The sequence below is a fragment of the Pieris napi genome, chromosome Z, assembly GCF_905475465.1.
Source record: "Pieris napi chromosome Z, ilPieNapi1.2, whole genome shotgun sequence".
Taxonomy (NCBI): domain Eukaryota; kingdom Metazoa; phylum Arthropoda; class Insecta; order Lepidoptera; family Pieridae; genus Pieris; species Pieris napi.
In genome coordinates this window covers 4,109,418-4,130,726 of record NC_062259.1, presented here as the reverse complement: position 1 = coordinate 4,130,726, position 21,309 = coordinate 4,109,418, and the positions used below count along the sequence as shown (strand labels likewise).

General features: G+C 33.6%; 1 protein-coding gene across 5 annotated transcripts in view; it reads left to right on the top strand.

The window, feature by feature from the left end:
- Window positions 1-21,309, top strand: part of LOC125062751 — a 56,361-nt gene that overhangs the window by 18,967 nt on the left and 16,085 nt on the right. For 2 of the 5 annotated variants that reach the window (XM_047668864.1, XM_047668866.1), the window contains exons 5-11: window positions 2,350-2,474; window positions 3,028-3,203; window positions 4,864-5,025; window positions 5,661-5,803; window positions 6,175-6,555; window positions 6,668-12,142; window positions 12,208-21,276. In XM_047668864.1, coding sequence (XP_047524820.1) covers window positions 2,350-2,474; window positions 3,028-3,203; window positions 4,864-5,025; window positions 5,661-5,803; window positions 6,175-6,555; window positions 6,668-12,142; window positions 12,208-21,276 — 15,531 coding nt within the window. The remainder of the gene's footprint in view (window positions 1-2,349; window positions 2,475-3,027; window positions 3,204-4,863; window positions 5,026-5,660; window positions 5,804-6,174; window positions 6,556-6,667; window positions 12,143-12,207; window positions 21,277-21,309) is intronic. The other 3 variants (XM_047668869.1, XM_047668867.1, XM_047668865.1) reach the window with 3 other exon arrangements.

Here is a 21,309-nt window from a genome sequence, read left to right as displayed (position 1 = left end):
TTCTCCTTTTTTGCGACCTCCACCAAGTAGTGCATAAATGCACTACTTGGTGGAGGGGTGCCTGTGAGGGATGCTTTCAGTAAACCCGTACCTATGTATGCCCTGAAGTCGAATAAAAGTGAAAATTGGTATTGTTCATGATAAATGAATTATTTGAACACTTAAAAAATGGTTGTCATTATACTGTTGTTTGTTTCTTTCCTCCGAATTCTGTTAGCCCATATCAAAACTTGGTTATTATAATACCAAGAAATCATTAAAAACAATTGTATGCTGACATAAATATGCCAAGGTAATTTCTATTGTTTCAATATTACTAATTTATTTGTAACTTACAAACAAATAATATAAAATGCTTATCATAAATTTTACAACAATGCCTTACTTTTAACCAAGCGCAATATTTCGTAATTTCCCTGAATTTAAGAAATACATCATCCGTTTAGTAAAAAATTGTATTCAAATGTATATTACACGCATTTATTTAGGTATTTTAGTTTCGTTCCAAAACAATTTATTAAAAATAAATAATAAGGAGGGTAGCGGGTGGCCTAAATAATTTTGAGAGATATTTAACGTCGATTAATAATTAGTAATTAGTAAGTTTTTTTTAATTACTTTAAATACTAAGTTTTAAGAAAAGGAAACAGTCACCCACGTAGTCCTGGAATGCGAGGCTGTGGCTAATCAACGTGAAAAAATCCTCGGAACGGTGAGGTCGCTCCGGGAAGCCTGTGAAGTGCCCAGGAGACTTCTGTGCTTCTGGAAGGAGCTAGGCTGGCTAAATTAGCCAGGACTCGTACGCACAACGGACCAATTAGGAGTCTAAATGCGGAGAAAGGAGTCCTACTACCCTAACCCTAACCCTACTAAGTTTTAATTGAATTTCTTCAACTGATAATAAAAATGATAATATTTTTTTTTTTGACGTGATAACGTCTTTAAAATCGTTTTAGTCGGGTGACATGTTCAGAAACTTGTGTCACACCAAAACCTCACGAGCGCGATCGCAGGTATAACGAGAGAGAGACGGACCGATCTCCCGTCTCATCTCGAGCGCTGCCAGTCATTCCGTGAATGTATGAAGAAAAATGTATATCATAGTCGAATAAGTAAACTTGTCATTTTACACCCGAAATTTATCATCAAAAGTGTGAATAAAACGATAGATGTAATTTAAAATTTGAAAAAATTGTTATCTTCATTAATTCCTTACTTCCCAAAAACTTATATCACCAATAAGACGTTATCACGTAAACATCTCGATCGTAAACCTACTTTACAAACAACCATTTTTTTTTTTAAAAGACAATTCACACCATTTGACCTAGTCCCATGCTAAGCTGGTGAAGCTTGTGTTATGGGTACTAGGCAACGGATATACATACATATTATAGATAGATATACATATAAATACATATTTAAACACCCAAGACCTAAGAACAACACCAAATGCTCATCACATCGATGTTCGCCTCAGCCGGGGATGGAATCCGGGACCCATGGATTCGCAGTCTGGGGTACTAACCACTAGACCAATGAGTCGTCAAATTATATACCATTACTTTTATTATTTACTAGCCGCCCCCGCAAACTTCGTTTCCTTTAATATGATTTTGTTACTTAGTTATAGGATATACTTTAATAATATCCAGGAGCTTGTGACAAAATTACTTTTCGACAGGCGTGACCCCCGAACGCCAAACCAATTATCATAATTAGTACGAACATTGTCACGTGTAAAAGCGTGATTTCTCTTACTATACACATAAGGGATATAGTATATATGTCACTGTAAAATTGTAAACACCGTTAGATTGTAATATATCTCGCGAGATTGTAAACTGTCGAAAGATTGTGAACCTCAACAAACTGCTTACAATTTAACGTATTATTATTCGGTAGTTATATGAAATTGTTGGGAAGTAAAATTAATTACAGAATTGACCAAAGAAGTTTGAATGATAACTAAGTTAGTATAGTACAATCTACCGAATAATAATACGTTAAATTGTAAGCAGTAATCTGAGGTTCACAATCTTTCGACAGTTTATAATCTCGCGAGATAGATTACAATCTAACGGTTTTTACAATTTTACGTTGACATATATGTACATGGGACGGATGTTTGACACAAATAGATTATCATGAAGAAGGACCGACAGCTTTTAATACTCATCATCTTGGGGGTGTTCACCACAACACCAACCTGAGACCAAACTAAAAATACCATTTGTTACTAAATTTTCGACTTAACCCAGGATTTAAGCGCAAAATATTTAGTAAACCAATTGAGGTGCACTTATCCATCCTCTGATATTAATATATCATCTATGTTGAATATTTTAGTACCCAAGGCGTACAAACGTCCGGAGTTTGTAGAAGAACTACGCGCCATACTCACAGAACAGGGAACAGTGTCGCTGGAGTGTAAGGTTATTGGAGTCCCCACTCCTGTACTGAGGTGGTTTAAGGTGAGCTAATATTATATTGCATGGACATTGCAAAATTCGCGTCCCAGTGACATTTCTAACGCTTTTCGGGACTAGGTTTTTTGTTTTATTAAATCGAATTTAATGCATTACTTTTGGTTTAGTAAGAAGTATTATTAAACTAATAGCAACTTCTAAAGTGCTATAATATTCATGAGTTTGTGGAGGATCTAAGGTATATAATATTACAATGAGCAGTGTTGGCCTAGTAGCTTCAGCGTGCGACTCTCGTCCCTGAGAGTCATGAGTCGTTGGTTCGATCCCCGGCTGCACCAATGGACTTTCTTTCTATGTGCGTTTAACATTCGCTCGAACGGTGAAGGAAAACATCATGAGGAAACCGGTTTGCCTTAGACACAAAAAGTCAACGACGTGCGTCAGGCACAGAAGGCTGATCCAAGTACTTGCCCATGATTACCAAATGATCATGAAACAGATACAGAAATCTGAGGCCCAGACCTAAAAAGGTTGTACCGCCAATGATTTATTTATTTAATATAATATTACAAGAATAAACATTTTGTTTATCTTACAGGACAGTAGAGAAATAAAAGCCGGTGACGTGTTTGCACTAACAGCCAATGCTGATGACCCTACCTCCCTTGGCACTTACACCTGCGAGGCAATCAATTGTATGGGGAGGGCCTATTCCTCATCGAAGGTACATGTCATTGGACGCACCAAGGAAGGATCAGATAAGCCAAGTTTTGGGTAAGTCTTTTTGCCTTTTGAACTTTAACTAGATTTAATTAATAAATAGTTTAAAACCACCATTTCGGAAACTGCTTTTTTTGGGTTATTTTCATTTCCAATGAAATAGTATTTATCTGCGAATGTCCTTTGTCGATGCATTGTAAAACCGAATCCCTCTTTTATATCTCGAAAACAGAATATTAAAATAATAGCGGATTGTAAGCTGCTACATGGAAGCTCGTGTTTTTGTTAGATGCAATTTACTTTTTTTAAATCAATATTACTCTATTAATATAGAGCCGACTTAATACTCCCTCAGCAGATATTTACGTTAATACGAAAAAGCGAAGGATGTTTATACAAAACACAATCTGGTCTCTACAGAAGACCCTAAATAAAAGGAATTTAATTAAAAATACACGATATTGGCAATTAATTAATCCCTTTGTTCCTAATTGTCAAATATTTCCTATTTCCCTCTCCGTTTGACACATTTATATACGAGTATGAGTAGAGTCCGCGCCACCACTCATTGCCGACGGAAAATCCTGGAACTAAATTTGTCGTTACAGTGAAATATTATTTTAGTCGTTTTAAGGTGAAACATTAGAAGCAAAGCTTGGAGAGTGGTTCGCGAATTTCTTATTAATTTATGTTACGTTGGGGAAAAATAGCCTTGCACCTAGCACTAGCAACGTGCTACGCCGCGCTACTCGCTAGCGCCGCGTCTATCGGCATTCAGTGGTGGCGCGGACTCTAGTATGAAAGTGACACACGGACACAACGCAACTGTCAGGGCAACAATGTTTGATATTTGAATTTATGGCGCCGCAGGATTGTCGAGGACATTTGTTGATATTACAGTTCTAGCTTTATGTTAATTGTCGGTTGCCAGTTTCTTTCTTGACTAATCATAATCAATCAAAACGCCATTATTTCATAGTAAGGCACAGGCATTTATACTTAACCCGTATACATTATATACTGGCTTCTAAATGCCTTAAGGCGGAAACATACTACTAAAACGCGACGCGACGTGTCGTGTCGACACCCGATGTCCATCGTGCACATTACCAACACGCGACACCACGACACGCTTGCAAATTCAAAAGTCATTTAGCTGATTTATTCCCCGCGCAATGTGCCAGCAAGTTTTTACCAATTTGAGGTTCAGATTCGAGGAATGTTTGCAGCGCAATGGTGCACACCTGGATGATGTTATTTTTAAGAAATAAATTTCCCAGATGTCTATTTTAATTGAAATAAAAAATGTTGTGTATTGTATTTAGTTTTTTTTTATTTTTTTTTTCAAATTCGCAAATCTTTCTGGCCAACCCTGTATTTTTCTAATAAACTGAATTGATTAGCAGGTTATTTGTATTAACTAACAACATCCTAACTCCCTGTTTTTGTCCTTGTATTGAGGTAATCTCATGTCATATAAAACAGAATATTGTTTCACCAACTCAATTAATTGTTCGTCGTTCATTTCGCCAAATAAATCCAAAAATATCTAAGTATATAAATTGACATTCGTGTCAAAAACTCGAAAGCATTGACGCATGACGTCATCATCACGACATCCACAACACGCCGATCCAAATCGATTGGATGTTACAGCGTGTGATCACATGGCGTGTTGTCTATGTGCATCTGACCTTATTCTCTTGTTGCTTAGCGGCCTCACACCGGATCCTCCGCCAATATTCACCAAGGAGCTTGAAGATCAGTTTGTAAGAATTTGCGATCATCTTTCACTGGGATGTCAGATAGTGGTGCCACCCTGGCCTCGTAGCGTTGTTTGGTACAATAAAGAAGGAAAAATTGATTCTAGTACAAAGTGAGTTTTTGAAGACATTTTGTAGTTTTTTTTTTTTCATTTGAGTCTTTTTATTATTAATTTAAGTGTGCTCCTCTACTAAACACGGATAGTATGTAACTAAACATGTATATACATACACGTTCACTAAAATTAATTGCGTTTTTTATACTAAAAATAAATAAATCAGTGGTACTACAACCTTTTTTTTAGATCTGGACCTCAGATAACTGTATTGTGATCATTTGTCAATCTAATAGGCAAGGAGGTGATCGGCCTCCTGTGCACACACGCCATCGACTTTTTGGGTCTAAGGCTAGCCGGTTTCCTCACGATGTTTTCTTTCACCGTTCGAGCTATTCTTAAATGCACACATGGAAAGAAAATCCATTGGTGCACAGCCGGGGCTCGAACTTACGAGCTTAGGGATGACAGTCACACACTCAAGCCACTAGGCCAACACGGCTTTTTTATTATAAAGAGAGTATATTTTATGACCAACACTTAAATATCCGAGTTACGAGTATTCGCTTAGAAAAATTATACGATTTTGTACCGTTCTCGTAAAGAAATATCATTTGTTTTCAATACGAATATTAAAAAACTGCGAGTAAACTTTTTTCCATCCAGTTGTGTTTCAACTTACTATTTTATAGATACCACATAATTGAGGATGGCGTTGGGGGGTATATGATAGAAGTTTCGGCTTCTGAGTGGGCTGACGAAGGAGAATGGAAATGCGTAGCAACCAGCGCTGGTGGCAGGGTTGGTATTTCAACCTGCAGTGTCACAATGGATGGTAAACTTACTTACTTACTTGAAGACAAATAGAAAAACTAATTGTATAAATCGAATAGAACAAATGAGATATATTAGCTTGATAAAGTCTCAATTTACATGCCTTATAAATATAATAGTATAAAGCCAAAACAATGTAATGTGTATATTTTACAGAAACAAATTTGTCTAAAATTCAATCAAATTTGACGTAATTAATTATGCAGGAACTTTTTTTTACGTGCTGTGCATCCAAGATTCAATGATTATTCTATTCTTTTATAAATTCATTTATATCTCGGAATTTCTTAAGTAGTAAATATCTTCACTGCTAAGCCAATAAAATATTCTTATTTTTGCTTTTTATCATTTACACACACAAATAATTTACAGTGCCTAAGAATTATAGAAAGCCACGCTTTATGGAGAACCTACAGGCTATCCTTACTGAAGAGGGTCTAGTCTCTTTCGAATGTAAAGTTGTCGGCTTCCCTACCCCAATACTCAGCTGGTTTAAAGATGGTCAAGAGCTGAAACCTGGAGATGTTTATCAACTCACGGGAACAAATTCGCTCGGCTCATATTGCTGTATCGCACGAAACTGCATGGGCCAAGCTAGCAGTTCAGCAGAGCTCACCGTTGAAGATATCCAGAACCAACTGAACGAAGAGGAAAAGCTACAGTTGTTCTCCAAAAACCAAGCACCTAAGTTTTTGCAAGGACTTAAGAGTGTCGAAGTAAAAATTGATGAGCCATTCCGCTTTACTATCAAAGGTAATGTCCGGCTTGGAACCTATACTTTATAATATTCTGTTTTATTTTGGGTTTTTATTATTTTTGATTCTGTTTTTTATTTGACTGAAACGAAAAATATTGTTTTTTTTAGTTGTCATTCCGCCTGAACCTACAGTATTATGGTATCGAGATGATCAACCTATGGATGAGTCTCCTCGATGTCACCTCGGAAAGGAAGACCGAGGTGTATTTTTTTTAGATATAAAAAATTTAGAACTTATGGACCAAACTGAGTGGAAATGTGTAGCGATGAATGACTATGGTCACAGTGTGACGTCGTGTTTCTTAAAATTAATTATTCCGCGACATTATAAAAAACCAAGATTTTTGGAAAACCTTCAAGCCATTCTTTCAGATGAAGGTGCTGTTAATCTGGAATGTAAAGTAATTGGCGTACCACAACCTGTATTGAAATGGTATAAAGATGGAGAAGAATTAAAACCAGGTGATATTCATAGAATAATATCAGGTCAAGATGGAACGTGTTGCCTTGGAACTTATACATGTGAGGCGCAAAATTGCATGGGCATTGCTGCCAGTTCAGCTTCTCTCCTAGGCTTTGAAGATACAGTAAAAGCTAAAAAAAAGAGAGCTGATGACCAAATATTACAGCGCAATTTGTCATTAAGCACAATCCATGAAGAGAGAACTTCACAAATGTATGACACACCTGTGGCTGATGTAACTTTAGATGAAAAAGGAGAAATATCATTTTCTTTTGATGGAAAAGAAGTTTCAGTATCACTTTATGAAACACCTGATTTAACAGAAGAAGAAGCACTGCAAATAGTAGAAATGTACGCTGATCAGTTATCGGAAAATGTCACAGAACATAATGTTATAGAACTGCCTCCTTTAAGATTTGTTAAAGAAACATCTACATCTGGTAATCTTCTGATGGAAGCTATTATTATAGATGTTTCACCAGACTATTTTGTACCGCCTGAAGAAGATTTAAGAACTGAGGCCGATATTGAAGATATTTCAATAGCAGAAGAAAATGGACAACAGCAATTATCTTTTGATCAAGAAGATGCAGAAGAATATATTGATAAAACAATGGCTTTACTGTCTGATGAAAAATCTGACATAGTCTTAAAACCAGTTCGGCGAAAATCTGATTCACAGAAAAGTGGCGAAGATTACTTTAGCTTATCAAGAGATCAGTCGATCTCTGAAGAAAAAAAAGACGATGACACGCAAATCTTATCTGAAAGTATTTCTTTTGCCAGCGCACATAGCACCGGGAAACAAAAGTCAAAACCGTCTCAAGAAGATGACGTAGGCACCCAGGAATCGTCAGATATTACCAAAACGGTCTTCTTAAGAGAAGAGCTTCGGACTAGTTTAGATATAGAAAATAAAAGTAGTAAACTAGTAGGTAGCGCTAAACGCAATTCCTTAAAATCAATAACTAGTTTTAAACAAGAGGAAGTTGACTTCACTAACTTAAATGAGAATATGATTTTTATTAGCTTATCTTTATCTAAAATTCTGAATAATGTTGAAATGTTGGAAAAAGATATTATTTTACAGTCTCAGTTGATGCCTACTGCTGCAATAGCTTCAAAAAGCCTAGAAATTATTAACAGTATTATTAGTCCTTTAACTGAAATACATAGCATTACTGACGCTTTTAAAGAATCAATGAATGAAACATCAGATGCTAAACCTATATTACTTACTAAGCTTCCACAGTACTTGAAAGATCTTCAAAACTCTTTGGCAATGGTTGAAAAATGTGTTGATGTGGGAAGTGATAAAACTCTTATTAATAACACTTGCATTTCTATACTAAATAATTGTGAAGAAGATATTACTAAATTCGTAGAAAAAATTAGAGAAATTCCAGAAAAGTATCCATCCCTGATTGATGAAACGGCTTCAACAGAGATAAAACTGTTATCCAACGATATTCTTAATATAATTAACATTGCCAAATCTACGGTTACTACTAAATCTAAACTTAATCAAGAAACTCATAAACAAGAAATATCAATTGATAAGCAACATTTGAATAATACCCAAAAAGCAATATATCACTTAAAGGTTCCGCTTAATTCTCTCTGGGACATTATTGAAAATGCTTTGAAAAAAAGTCTGTTAAGCTACAATGAAACTAATAATGCTGAGGCAATTCTATTTAATATGTCATCATCTATACAAGACTTACAGACAGCGTTAGAGCAGATCGAGTTTCTATCAGTTGAGGAATCAAATTCGTCTTTGCCGAAATATAATACTACAACAATAGAAACCGTTATAAGTTCGGTTTTAAAATTGAGAAACTCCTTTGAGAGCCTTTCTTTTGAAAAAGAAAAAAAATATGACAAAGAACAACTGGGAAGTGTGTTACAAGTTATAAAAGTTGACTTGGAGGATATTTCTTTTCGTATTAACGATATAGAAAAGACTATTGGTTCATTTGATGTTTTATATGGAGACAATAAATTAGAAATCCTACAAAGAATGGCACACGTATTAATAGCTTTAGAAAATTCTTTGCCAGTCTTAAACTCATTGCCAAATTTTCAAACAACTTTATCAGCATTTCATAAAAATCTAACTAAAGCATTAGAAAATGCTATAGAAAGTAATGAAAGCGCTAAATACTCTGCACTTTTGCATATATGTGACGTAGTAAGTAGAATAAACGTCTCAATCAATGGTTTTGAATCAAGCAAGTTTATATCTTTAACAAGCATACTAAACAACTTTAACATTATTGAGGAAAATCTTAAAAGTCTTAGTATTGATCAAGGTATACGTGAAGATATATTAAAAAACGTTTACAAATGCTATGTTGATATTCAAAATGTTATAACAACTTATGCGGAGGATATGAGTATAAAAATGGATTCAGAACCAGTTGAAGATATATCAACGGATCAATTTTACACTGAATCAAAAGCCAACTTAGTAGGTCAACATATCGATCAAGTAATAGCTGCAATTAACAATATTTCTGTAGAAGAGGTGACTCCAAGCCTCTGTTGTATTTTACCAATTTTGCAAAATACTTGTCCGGTTTTAGAAGAACTTAAATGTAGTATAGCATCTCTAGAAGAAAACATACAAGAAAACTCTCATGTATCTGACATTATATCACAAAGTTTATTAACACAATCTATTGAAACCCCGTTGCAATCAATTCAAGAAAATATTACAGTTCTAAATCAAGTACTTCTCGATACAGTAGGAGAGACAAATTCTAAAGACGATGCAATAGGTGTATTTGCAAAACCTCTTTATGAATTGTATACGACTTTACAAACATTACAAGAAAATGTTCTTTCAGAATATGAAAGTTTCTCACTTAGTGAAAATAGTGTCAAAATTGCAACCTCGACGGAAGTTCTTCGAAATTGCATTTTGATAGTAGAAGAAAAATGTTTTATTGAAGGATTGGATGAAATGTCTACTTTACAAGACATATCGTGTTTAAAAACAACAGCAGATCCTGTTTCTGGAAGCAATTTAATATTACCTGTCATTCAAGAAACACATTTGGAAGCTCCTATTTTTTATTCTTTAAAAAGTCGACCAGAAATTGCCCATGAATTTCAACTACTACATGATGACATACTAGAGATACAAAAATTAGATATTCTTGAGGCGTTAAACGCTTTGTCTGAAGTTAAAGAATACGATAATTTAAAATCAGTTACGGAAACAATAGAAGAAATACAGCTTAAAATTGTTAGCATCCTATGCCCATTAGTAATGGAATCGTTGAGTTCTGTCTCTAATTTAGATTTAGCTAGCAATAATTTAACAAACATTTCCGAATCTTTATTCAAATTAAAAAACCATTTAACTGTTATTGATCTTGATAACATTCCAATTTACGAAGACGTTTTAACGATACCATCTAATAAAATACATTCTATAGTTAAAAATATATCCAATTTAAAAGAGCATTTAGACAAATGTATTTTGTCAGTACAACGCCATACAAACTTTGAATCAGAGGAAATTAAAGACTTATATTATGTGTGTAATGATTTTCTGTCCTGCTCGAAAACAACTGTACAGAAATATCCTTCGCAAAATGAAAATATGTATAACTTAGTAAGCTCTGTAGAGAACTTTTTACAAGTTATCAGAACCACTCCAGATTTGAAAGCTGAAGAAGTCAAAAGCGTTTTCAACGACCTTTATAAAAGTATAATGAATATGGAAGATTCTTTATTTGAGTATGTAAGTCCTACGGAAATTACTGTTACAAAAGAAAATCCGCTGGAGACAAAAATTCATAAAATGGCAAATAATATAGCGGTTTTGGAGCACTACAATGCTGATCTGTCTAGTGCATTAAACACGGACTTTCCTCAGTCTGCGTCTCTGACATCTATAGAAACTGAGTACCTTAATGATATGGAAAGTGTGCTTGTAAGTAATGCCATAATTATGCAGAATTTAACAAATCCAAGCCAAATATCAGAGTCTCAGAAGAAATATATACTTTTGATTCAAAATTTCATGGAAAAGTTGAAAAACAGTTTTTCTATAATACGTGTGCTATTAACGCAACGACCAAGTCATAAAAGAGTAATACGACTTTTTCAAGAATATTTTACCCTCCAAATAAATATTTATAAATTTAAAAACGAAAAGTCAACATACCCACATCCAGAAGATTTCACGTATTTAGAAGACTTTTTTAATCAAGCTGAAGGTAGCTTAGAAAATATTAAACTATCCTTAATAAAACTTTGTAGTTCCATTTCAAAAACATTATTCAGAGAACCATTAACCAAAATTAATGATTCTATTGCTTACTTTCCAAATTACTTGCGATTGGACAGTATAATGGATTTACATGATTTGATTCAGAACTTTCTTATAATTGTTAATATAGCATCACCACATTTAGAAAGTTTGGAACAAAATGTTGTTCAAGAACTGGAAACATGCATATTTATAAATTCTGATGCAGAAAATAAATTGATAACAGACAGTTTAGACAATTTTTTGTCGCTTCTTGATCGTGAAATGTGTGATAATCCAGATAATGAAAAGGAAAAACTTTTAAAAGAAATGATAAAATGTTTTAGAAACCATCAAGATTATAAAAATGCAGTAGGTACAGGAAAAAGAATGATTATCCTCAAGTTCTTAGCTGATTGTTCGGACATATTACGAAACCATTTCCGAACATTTGATACAGAAATAAAACTACTTGAGTCAACAAACCATTTTCCATTACAATATTCAATTACCAAATTTATACAACAACTTAAGTCATTAAATTTGCAAATAAATGAAATTCAAGAAAATGTATGTATGTATCCAAAAGAGGTAGTGCCTGATTTAATGATAAAAAATATTGTATCTTTAAAACAATTTTGTGAAAAACATCTGAATGTGTTCAGTCAATCTTCTTTATGTGAAGATGACTTTTGTCTCATTAATGATATTATTAATGAAATTCACTTAATTCAAGATAATATAAATAGTTTACAAAACGACCTTAAAATTTTCGAAGATTTAAAAGACATGGAAGACTTCTTCAAAAAAATGTTGTCTTCTGATGAAGTAACCAAAGATCACAAATTATCGAAGGGTAAATATTTTATTAGCATACATGTTATATTTTACGATTTTATTTACATTTAAATTAAATTACAGTTTGTTTTTCAGCTGAAACAAAAAGTATTTTACAACATGTTGAACAGTATATAGAAGTAACTGAAATAATAGAAGAAATATCAGCGATAATCAATCTAGGTAACGTCAAGAAAACGAAAGAAATTGCACAAGAATTACGTGAAAGCCTTGCAGCTGATAATGCACAGTCTATGGATGCAGCTGAAGAACTGAAATACTGCACTGTTTCGGAAAATCAAGAGAACTTGGCTCAACGTCTACAAATATCATTGTCAAATATTCGAGAAAGTGAACTATCTTGCGACACACATGTAAGAAAACACATACTCGATGTCATTACTAAGTTACAAGACGACTTAAATACTATCGCTACCACAGAAACATTAGCTGGCTGTGCAAGCATAAATAAAATATCGCAAGATCCAGGGATTGAAATATATGAGAAATCTAATATAGGTTTACTCTCAATTAGTATTGATCAAGAATGCACTGCTCAAGACCTGTCTATTAAAAAGCACAATGAGAAAACAAACGCTATTCCAGTCATACATCAAATTGAAGAAACTATATCGAGTATCAGTGGTATTATTTTAGAAGAAATTTCAATTGACGTTAAAAACATTTACCCAGCCTTGGAAAATATTTGCCCTATATTAGAAGAACTTAAGCTAAATGTTGCAACGTTGCAGGAAAACATAGAAAGAACTGAATCACCTATATCTGATATTTCAGATAGTCCAGTTCAAGAAGCCTTTAGTAAACCTTTGCGTGATTTAGAAGAAAACATTATTGTTTTGAATCACTTAATACTCGAGTCCTTAAAAGGCACTACAGAAAACGAAAATCTACGTATGTTAGGAGTTCTTGCAAAACCACTTCATGAATTACATATTACATATCAAATTTTGCAAGAAAATGTCATATCACAGTACGAGAGTTTGTCATGTTTACAACCAAACATTAACTTTGCAGCAACAGAGCAAATCCTACATAGCTGTGTTTTGTTAGTACAAGAACCATATGAAGTAGAAATTGCTGACGAAATGTCTACTTTAGAAGATATATCTTGTATAAAAACTAACGCTGATTCAATATCTTCAGATGTACTAGCTGTTGCTCAAGATATGCAAGTTACATCAGAAGAATATTACACAAGCCATAAGCAAAATGAATCTGAATTTGATAAATTACCCACTCAACAAGAACAGACACAAACTATAATTAAAGAAAATATTTCTGTTTCTATTGAACAACCACTTAAACTGGAACACGCAATTTCGCAAGAAACAATAGTTTCTATTGACGAAGATAATAATGCTTTAAAAAAAAATCAAGTATCAAGAGAAGAATTAATAAGAAATGGTAAGGAACTTGAAAGAGTGGATGTGCGAGAAATACAAGTTAACCTGGAAAAATGCATTGAATCCACTAAAACCAATATTTCTTCATCATATGATGACCAACTCAAATCTAAACAAGCTATTGAACAAGACACAATTGATGAAAATATTAAAAAAACGGAGACAAATTTGATAGAAATAATTGAAGAATGTGTTGAACCTGAAAACGACAGTGATCAGAAAATCCAAGTTCCAACCCAAGAGTGCCTTGAGACTACGGAGGAAAATATATCTGTACTGATTGATCAATATTTTGTACTTGAACAAACTGCTGCACAAGACAAACAAGCTACACTGGAAAAATGCATCGACTCTAGTAAAACCAAAATTTCCTCATCAGATGACGATCAACTCAAAACTGAACGGGCTATTGATGAAGATATTAAAAAGACGGAGACGAAATTGACAGAAATAATTAAAGAATGTGTTGAACCTAATAATGACAGTGATCAGAATATCCAAGCTCCAACGCAAGAGTGCCTTGAGACAATGGAGGAAAATATATTTGTACTGATTGATCAACCTTTTGTACTTGAACAAACTGCTGCACAAGACCCACAAGCTACACTGGAAAAATGCATCGACACTATTAAAACCAACATTTTCTCATCAGACGATGATCAACTCAAATCTGAACGGGCTATTGAACCAGACACAATTGATAAAGGTATAAAAACGACGGAGACAAATTTGACAGAAGTAATTAAAGAATGTGTTGAACCTAAAAACGACAGTGATCAGAAAATCCAAGTTCCAACGCAAGAGTGCCTTGAAACAACGGAGGAAAATATATCTGTACTGATTGATCAACCTTTTGTACTTGAACAAACTGCTGCACAAGACCCACAAGCTACACTGGAAAAATGCATCGACACTAGTAAAACCAACATTTCCTCATCAGATGACGATCAACTCAAAACTGAACGGGCTATTGATGAAGATATTAAAAAGACGGAGACGAAATTGACAGAAATAATTAAAGAATGTGTTGAACCTAATAACGACAGTGATCAGAATATCCAAGCTCCAACGCAAGAGTGCCTTGAGACAATGGAGGAAAATATATCTGTACTGATTGATCAACCTTTTGTACTTGAACAAACTGCTGCACAAAACCCACAAGATACACTGGAAAAATGCATCGACACTATTAAAACCAACATTTTCTCATCAGACGATGATCAACTCAAATCTGAACGGGCTATTGAACCAGACACAATTGATAAAGGTATAAAAACGACGAAGACAAATTTGACAGAAGTAATTAAAGAATGTGTTGAACCTAAAAACGACAGTGATCAGAAAATCCAAGTTCCAACGCAAGAGTGCCTTGAAACAACGGAGGAAAATATATCTGTACTGATTGATCAACCTTTTGTACTTGAACAAACTGCTGCACAAGACCCACAAGCTACACTGGAAAAATGCATCGACTCTAGTAAAACCAACATTTCCTCATCAGATGACGATCAACTCAAAACTGAACGGGCTATTGATGAAGATATTAAAAAGACGGAGACGAAATTGACAGAAATAATTAAAGAATGTGTTGAACCTAATAACGACAGTGATCAGAATATCCAAGCTCCAACGCAAGAGTGCCTTGAGACAATGGAGGAAAATATATCTGTACTGATTGATCAACCTTTTGTACTTGAACAAACTGCTGCACAAGACCCACAAGCTACACTGGAAAAATGCATCGACACTATTAAAACCAACATTTTCTTATCAGACGATGATCAACTCAAATCTGAACGGGCTATTGAACCAGACACAATTGATAAAGATATTAAAACGACGGAGACAAATTTGATAGAAATAATTGAAGAATGTGTTGAACCTGAAAACGATAGTGATCAGAAAATCCAAGTTCCAATGCAAGAGTGCCTTGAGACAACGGAAGAAAGTATATCTGTACTAATTGATCAACCTTTTGATCTTAAACAAGCTGCTACACAAGAAACACAAGCTACACTGGAAAAGTGCATCGACGCTATTAAAACCAACATTATTTCATCAGACGATGATCAACTCAAATCTGAACGGGCTATTGAACCAGACACAATTGATAAAGATATTAAAACGACGGAGACAAATTTGACAGAAATAATTAAAGAATGTGTTGAACCTAATAACGACAGTGATCAGAAAATCCAAGCTCCAACGCAAGAGTGCCTTGAGACAACGGAGGAAAGTATATCTGTACTGATTGATCAACCTTTTGTACTTGAACAAGCTGCTACACATGACACACAAGCTACTCTGGAAAAATGTATCGACACTATTAAAACCAACATTTCCTCATCAGACGATGATCAACTCAAATCTGAACGGGCTATTGAACCAGACACAATTGATAAGGATATTAAAACGACGGAGACAAATTTGACAGAAATAATTAAAGAATGTGTTGAACCTAATAACGACAGTGATCAGAAAATCCAAGCTTCAACGCAAGAGTGCCTTGAGACAACGGAGGAAAGTATATCTGTACTGATTGATCAACCTTTTGTACTTGAACAAGCTGCTACACATGACACACAAGCTACTCTGGAAAAATGTATCGACACTATTAAAACCAACATTTCCTCATCAGACGATGATCAACTCAAATCTGAACGGGCTATTGAACCAGACACAATTGATAAGGATATTAAAACGACGGAGACAAATTTGACAGAAATAATTAAAGAATGTGTTGAACCTAATAACGACAGTGATCAGAAAATCCAAGCTCCAACGCAAGAGTGCCTTGAGACAACGGAGGAAAATATATCTGTACTGATTGATCAACCTTTTGTACTTGAACAAGCTGCTACACAAGGCTCACAAGCTACACTGGAAAAATGCATCGACATTATTAAAACCAAGATTTTCTCATCAGACGATGATCAATTCAAATCTAAAAGGGCTATTGAACCAGACACAATTGATGAAGATATTAAAAAAACGGAGACAAATTTGACAGAAATAATTGAAGAATGTGTTAAACCTAAAAAAGAAGCGGCTGAGGTGATTGAAATTCCAATAAACGAGAATATTGAACTAGGTAATGCCCATGAAATACAAACAACATTAGAGCAAACTGTAGAAACTACTGAGGAAAATATTTCTAGCCCCATTACACCTGAAGTGGTTCAGGAAAGACGCATTACAGTCGAAGAAAATTTAGAACAAGACGATAAACTGATTTTGGAACTCACTGATGAACCTTATGTAGCTGAAAACCCCATTCCTCAAAAATCAGATGCGCCTGATGACTGTAAAGATCGAATTACAAATGTAGAGTATATGAACCAAAAATTTACAGATATGAATTATAATTTAAAACATAATAATATTATACAAACAATGGAGGCTTTGTTAAATGAGTTACATAAAATTCTAATGTCTAGTAATGCTACTAATGTTGAAAAGACAGATTATTTACAAAATATGTTGGATGAGTTTCAAGTCCAAATAATAAAACTGAAAAGCATGAATATAGAAGATGCAAGCGACATTCTCAATGAAACAATAGACGATTTAGAATGCAGCGTGAGAAGTGTTCAACTTCTGATTAACGAAAGTAGTCCTACCGATCATGTTATAGAAGCAAGTGCTACAATAGAATTATTAGTTAATAGTATAAAGGAAGATTTAAGCAAAATGCATTTTCAGGCTACTATGCTGGGAAAACCTAATATATTGAAAGAGTGCGTAGGTGATACCGAAACAACCTTATTATTGTTAGATGCAGTTTCAGAGAAAATCACAAACCATGAAAATATTTTAAAAATAATTAATGATCTTAACACTATAAAAGATTCAATGAAAACTATAAAACTAAGCTTTTCTATAGATGAAGAAACTGTAATAGAAAATGGGATTGAAATTCTGCAAAGCTTAGATATTATTGAACACCAGTTATTTACTATAGAAGACGTTATAGAGAAGATGCCAACAGTGGACTTACTTACTCGTGACACAATTATAACTGCAGTACATTCTGTTTACACTAATATTTCTAATATCAGAGGGACTATATCAAACATTAAAAAGTCTTATATTTATCAAAATTATGGTAAACCGTCTGAAAACTTACTTAAAGCAATTAAAAATATAAATTACGTTCAAAGTATCGATAACAATCATAATTGGATATCAGTAACCAAACATTTTCGAAATATATTAAATCATTTTGAAGAAATCAAATTTTATATTAATCTTGATAAAACTGCCAGACAACCAAGTGATGCATCACTCACAAAAGTAGTACTAAACGAATTGAAATTGCTTCTATCCAATGATGTGCTAAATAATACAAAAGAGTTTCAGTCACTTGTAGGAAATAGTGTTGATACGGTTATAAAATATATTGAAGAATGTATACATAAAATAGATAGCGCCCCCGTTTTAGAAGTACGAGAAAAGATTCCAATTTTCAAAGAGTTGACAGGAAGGTTAATAGACTTGTCAAATGAAATACTGGAAGTATATAAACATGTAAATACTTTAAGCGTTGTAAAAGAACACGCCAATGTAAAAGAACCTCAAACTAATGAGATTTCTTCTTCAGAATCACAATATGGATCAGATAAAACAATTATTTTAGAATCTCCTAACCTTGACTGTATGGAGGTAACCGTTGTACAGCCAATAAGCGCACTAAACAATCTTGTTTCTCATATAATAACTGAATCTTCTTTCTCTAAAGACGATACTCCTGCTTATATAGAAATGCCAACTGTTAAATATAATAATATAGAAAAGCAATTAATGAAAGATGGTGTTCAACCGATAATTGAACAGTTGATTGAAGAAGCCATTAATAAAGTAATATTATTAAGCATACAAAATGGCAATATCCAAGAATTTGGAAATAAAGACGATCTTCAAATGTTACAAGCGCCACATGACCATACTTCAAAAATACTTCTAGATGCAATGACAATTGAACTAAAAAGTAAAACACCTACATTTGAATCAACGATAGACATCGATAAAAAACAAAATGTGGCTAAGAATTCTCAAATTGATCAGCAAATTAAAAATATATTAAGCTGTGAGGAAGAAAATATAATGTTACACCTAAATATTAGATCTCAGACAGAAATTGACAGGTTAGCCCAAGACCTTAGTGATAAAAAAGCAAAGGAATCAGATGATAACCTAGGAGACGATGAACAGACATCATCATTAAAAGATCTATCAAAAAAAGATTTTTGCATAAATAATAAGCTTGGAAATGATATATCTGAAGAAGATACTAAAAGAGACTCTAGAAGTCAAAATATTAAATTAAAATGCCTAGATGAAAATAAACAGGAAATAACATCTTCGCATATGTTTAATGTATCTTTAGAAAGAAACGAAGATTTAAAGAAAGATGAAGATAATCAAACTAACAAACAACATGAAGCTTTAAAAGAAACCTTTGATGAAAATTGTAAAAATATACAAGAAAAGTCATTAATTTTAAAAAGAAGTGAAAACAAAGAAATGAATACCTTAGATACTCAAATACAGGAGAGTTTAATAAAAACCAGTACAACAAAAAAAATGGATAGTGAAATAAAAAGCGTTACAGATGAAGATTCAAGTCTGCCAGATGTACTTGATGAAAAACTCGAAGTCGTAGAAAACGTGAAGTCAGAAATGGAATGTAAGGAGAATCAAAACGACACTGACATAACTAGATCTTCAGCTGAAATATCTAGACAGGAATTAGGAATATCTAATATTGGAATTGAAAAAGTTCTCAATTTGGATGTAACTACTGAAGAAAACACTAAAATCTTAGATAACCAATCTTTACAAGATAAGGATATATTACAACCTCAACTATACAAAGATGATAATCAAAATGAAATTGAAGATAACTCCAATGCTTTCTCTCACCTTGACTTTGATGAGAATTCAGTTATTGAAGAAGGAAGACGGAAAATTCCAACAAACGAAACTCTTAATGAAGGTAATACAAATGAACAACAAAAAGATATAAAAACGCGGCCATTTAAGTTAAATCTTCAACAGCAGCAACTTATGACAGTGGAAAATTTTAATCTAAATTACGATAAAGGTGAAATTACGAGTAATGTTGAATTAGAAATTTTACAATCTACTGCAAGTGAGCAAAATATAACTGACATACAAAATGATTTACTTGTTATACAAGATCAGAATACATCGAATGAACATGTACAATCAATAGATATAGAAGTTGACAACTCAACTTTAATTTCTAGAGATAAGCAAGAAAGTATTTTGGAAATTAATATAATATCACAAAATGATAAACACAACCTGCTAAGTCCTGAAGAAATTAATATCTGTCCAAGTATTCAAGAATCCTACGTGAAAGAAATTATTTTTGAAACACCAGAATTGAAAGAAAAAGTATCAAGTTTAGTACCAGAACAAAATCAACAGAACAAAGGCTCTAGAAAACATGATGAAGATACTGCTCAGCACGCTACCTATAATGAACTAACAGATGCCAACACTACAGCAACTAAAAATACAAGCTTATCTGCTAAATCTGGTACGACTATAGAGAAGAATAGCCAAGAAACCTTGGCGGCATCATCCGATACAAAAGAATGCAACTTAGATAGAGAAATAGAAAGTAATGTCAATAAAGAAGAATCCATTTACCAATTTTCACAAGCACGAGAAACAATTGAACCATCTTCACTAAGAGCAAATACTCAAAGTGATACACGAGACGAAATTGGTACGGTCAAAAAGAAAAAAAGAACGCAATCTAAATTAAAAACTAATGGATTGTCACAAAAACTTACAACTAAAGAAGATAATATTGAAAAAGACAAGAGTAACGACATAGAAGTGTATGAACGAGCTAAAATAATTATTGATGATGATGCTCGCCAAAAAAAACAAGATGATTCAGATACCCTATATGGGGTGGCGGTATCAAGATCTCTATCAACTTTGAACGTGGAAATACTAGACAACAAAAATGTAAAAACTGAAATGAATCAACCACAAAGTATTGATATAAATACTGAGAATCAAACGACTATGTCAAAAGATGTAAAAACGACACCATATACAGTAAAGGAAAAACCTCAATTTATTGATCCAAACTTTGTAGATGCAAGTATGGGATTCTTGCGGCCACCTACATACATTTCAAAACCGTTTGAGGCAGAAAATTTCTTAACACCAGAATTAAATACTTATACGTCTACATCAAACGTATTTTACAAGGCACAGAGCCTTATCCGGGATCACCAAAGTAAATCAATGTATACAGGAGAAAAACAATTGGAAACACAACTAAGCACTAAGGCTACTAGTGAATCTAGAAGTATTTATTCTGAAAAGAGAGCGAGTTCTATACGCGATCTCAAAAGAAAACCAGTTTTTACTACTCATTTAACAAACAGGACTGCAGTAGAAGGTTCTAGAGTAAAACTTACTTGCAGTGTTTTATCTTCAACAGAACCTGTACTTAAATGGTATAAAAACGGTGTATTGTTGGAAGACAAACATAAATACAAAATCAAATTTATTGACGGCTTAATAACAATGGAATTATTAAACGCATTACCAAGCGACTCTGGTGATTACAGTTGTACTGTAGACAATGAGCACGGTTCTATAACAACTTCGGCAAAATTAAAAGTTTATCCCAGCTTTGAAGCTTCACCAATACCGCCAACCTTTACGAGGTCAATACGAGGTATGGTTATAATCTTAAGGTAATTTTTGTTTT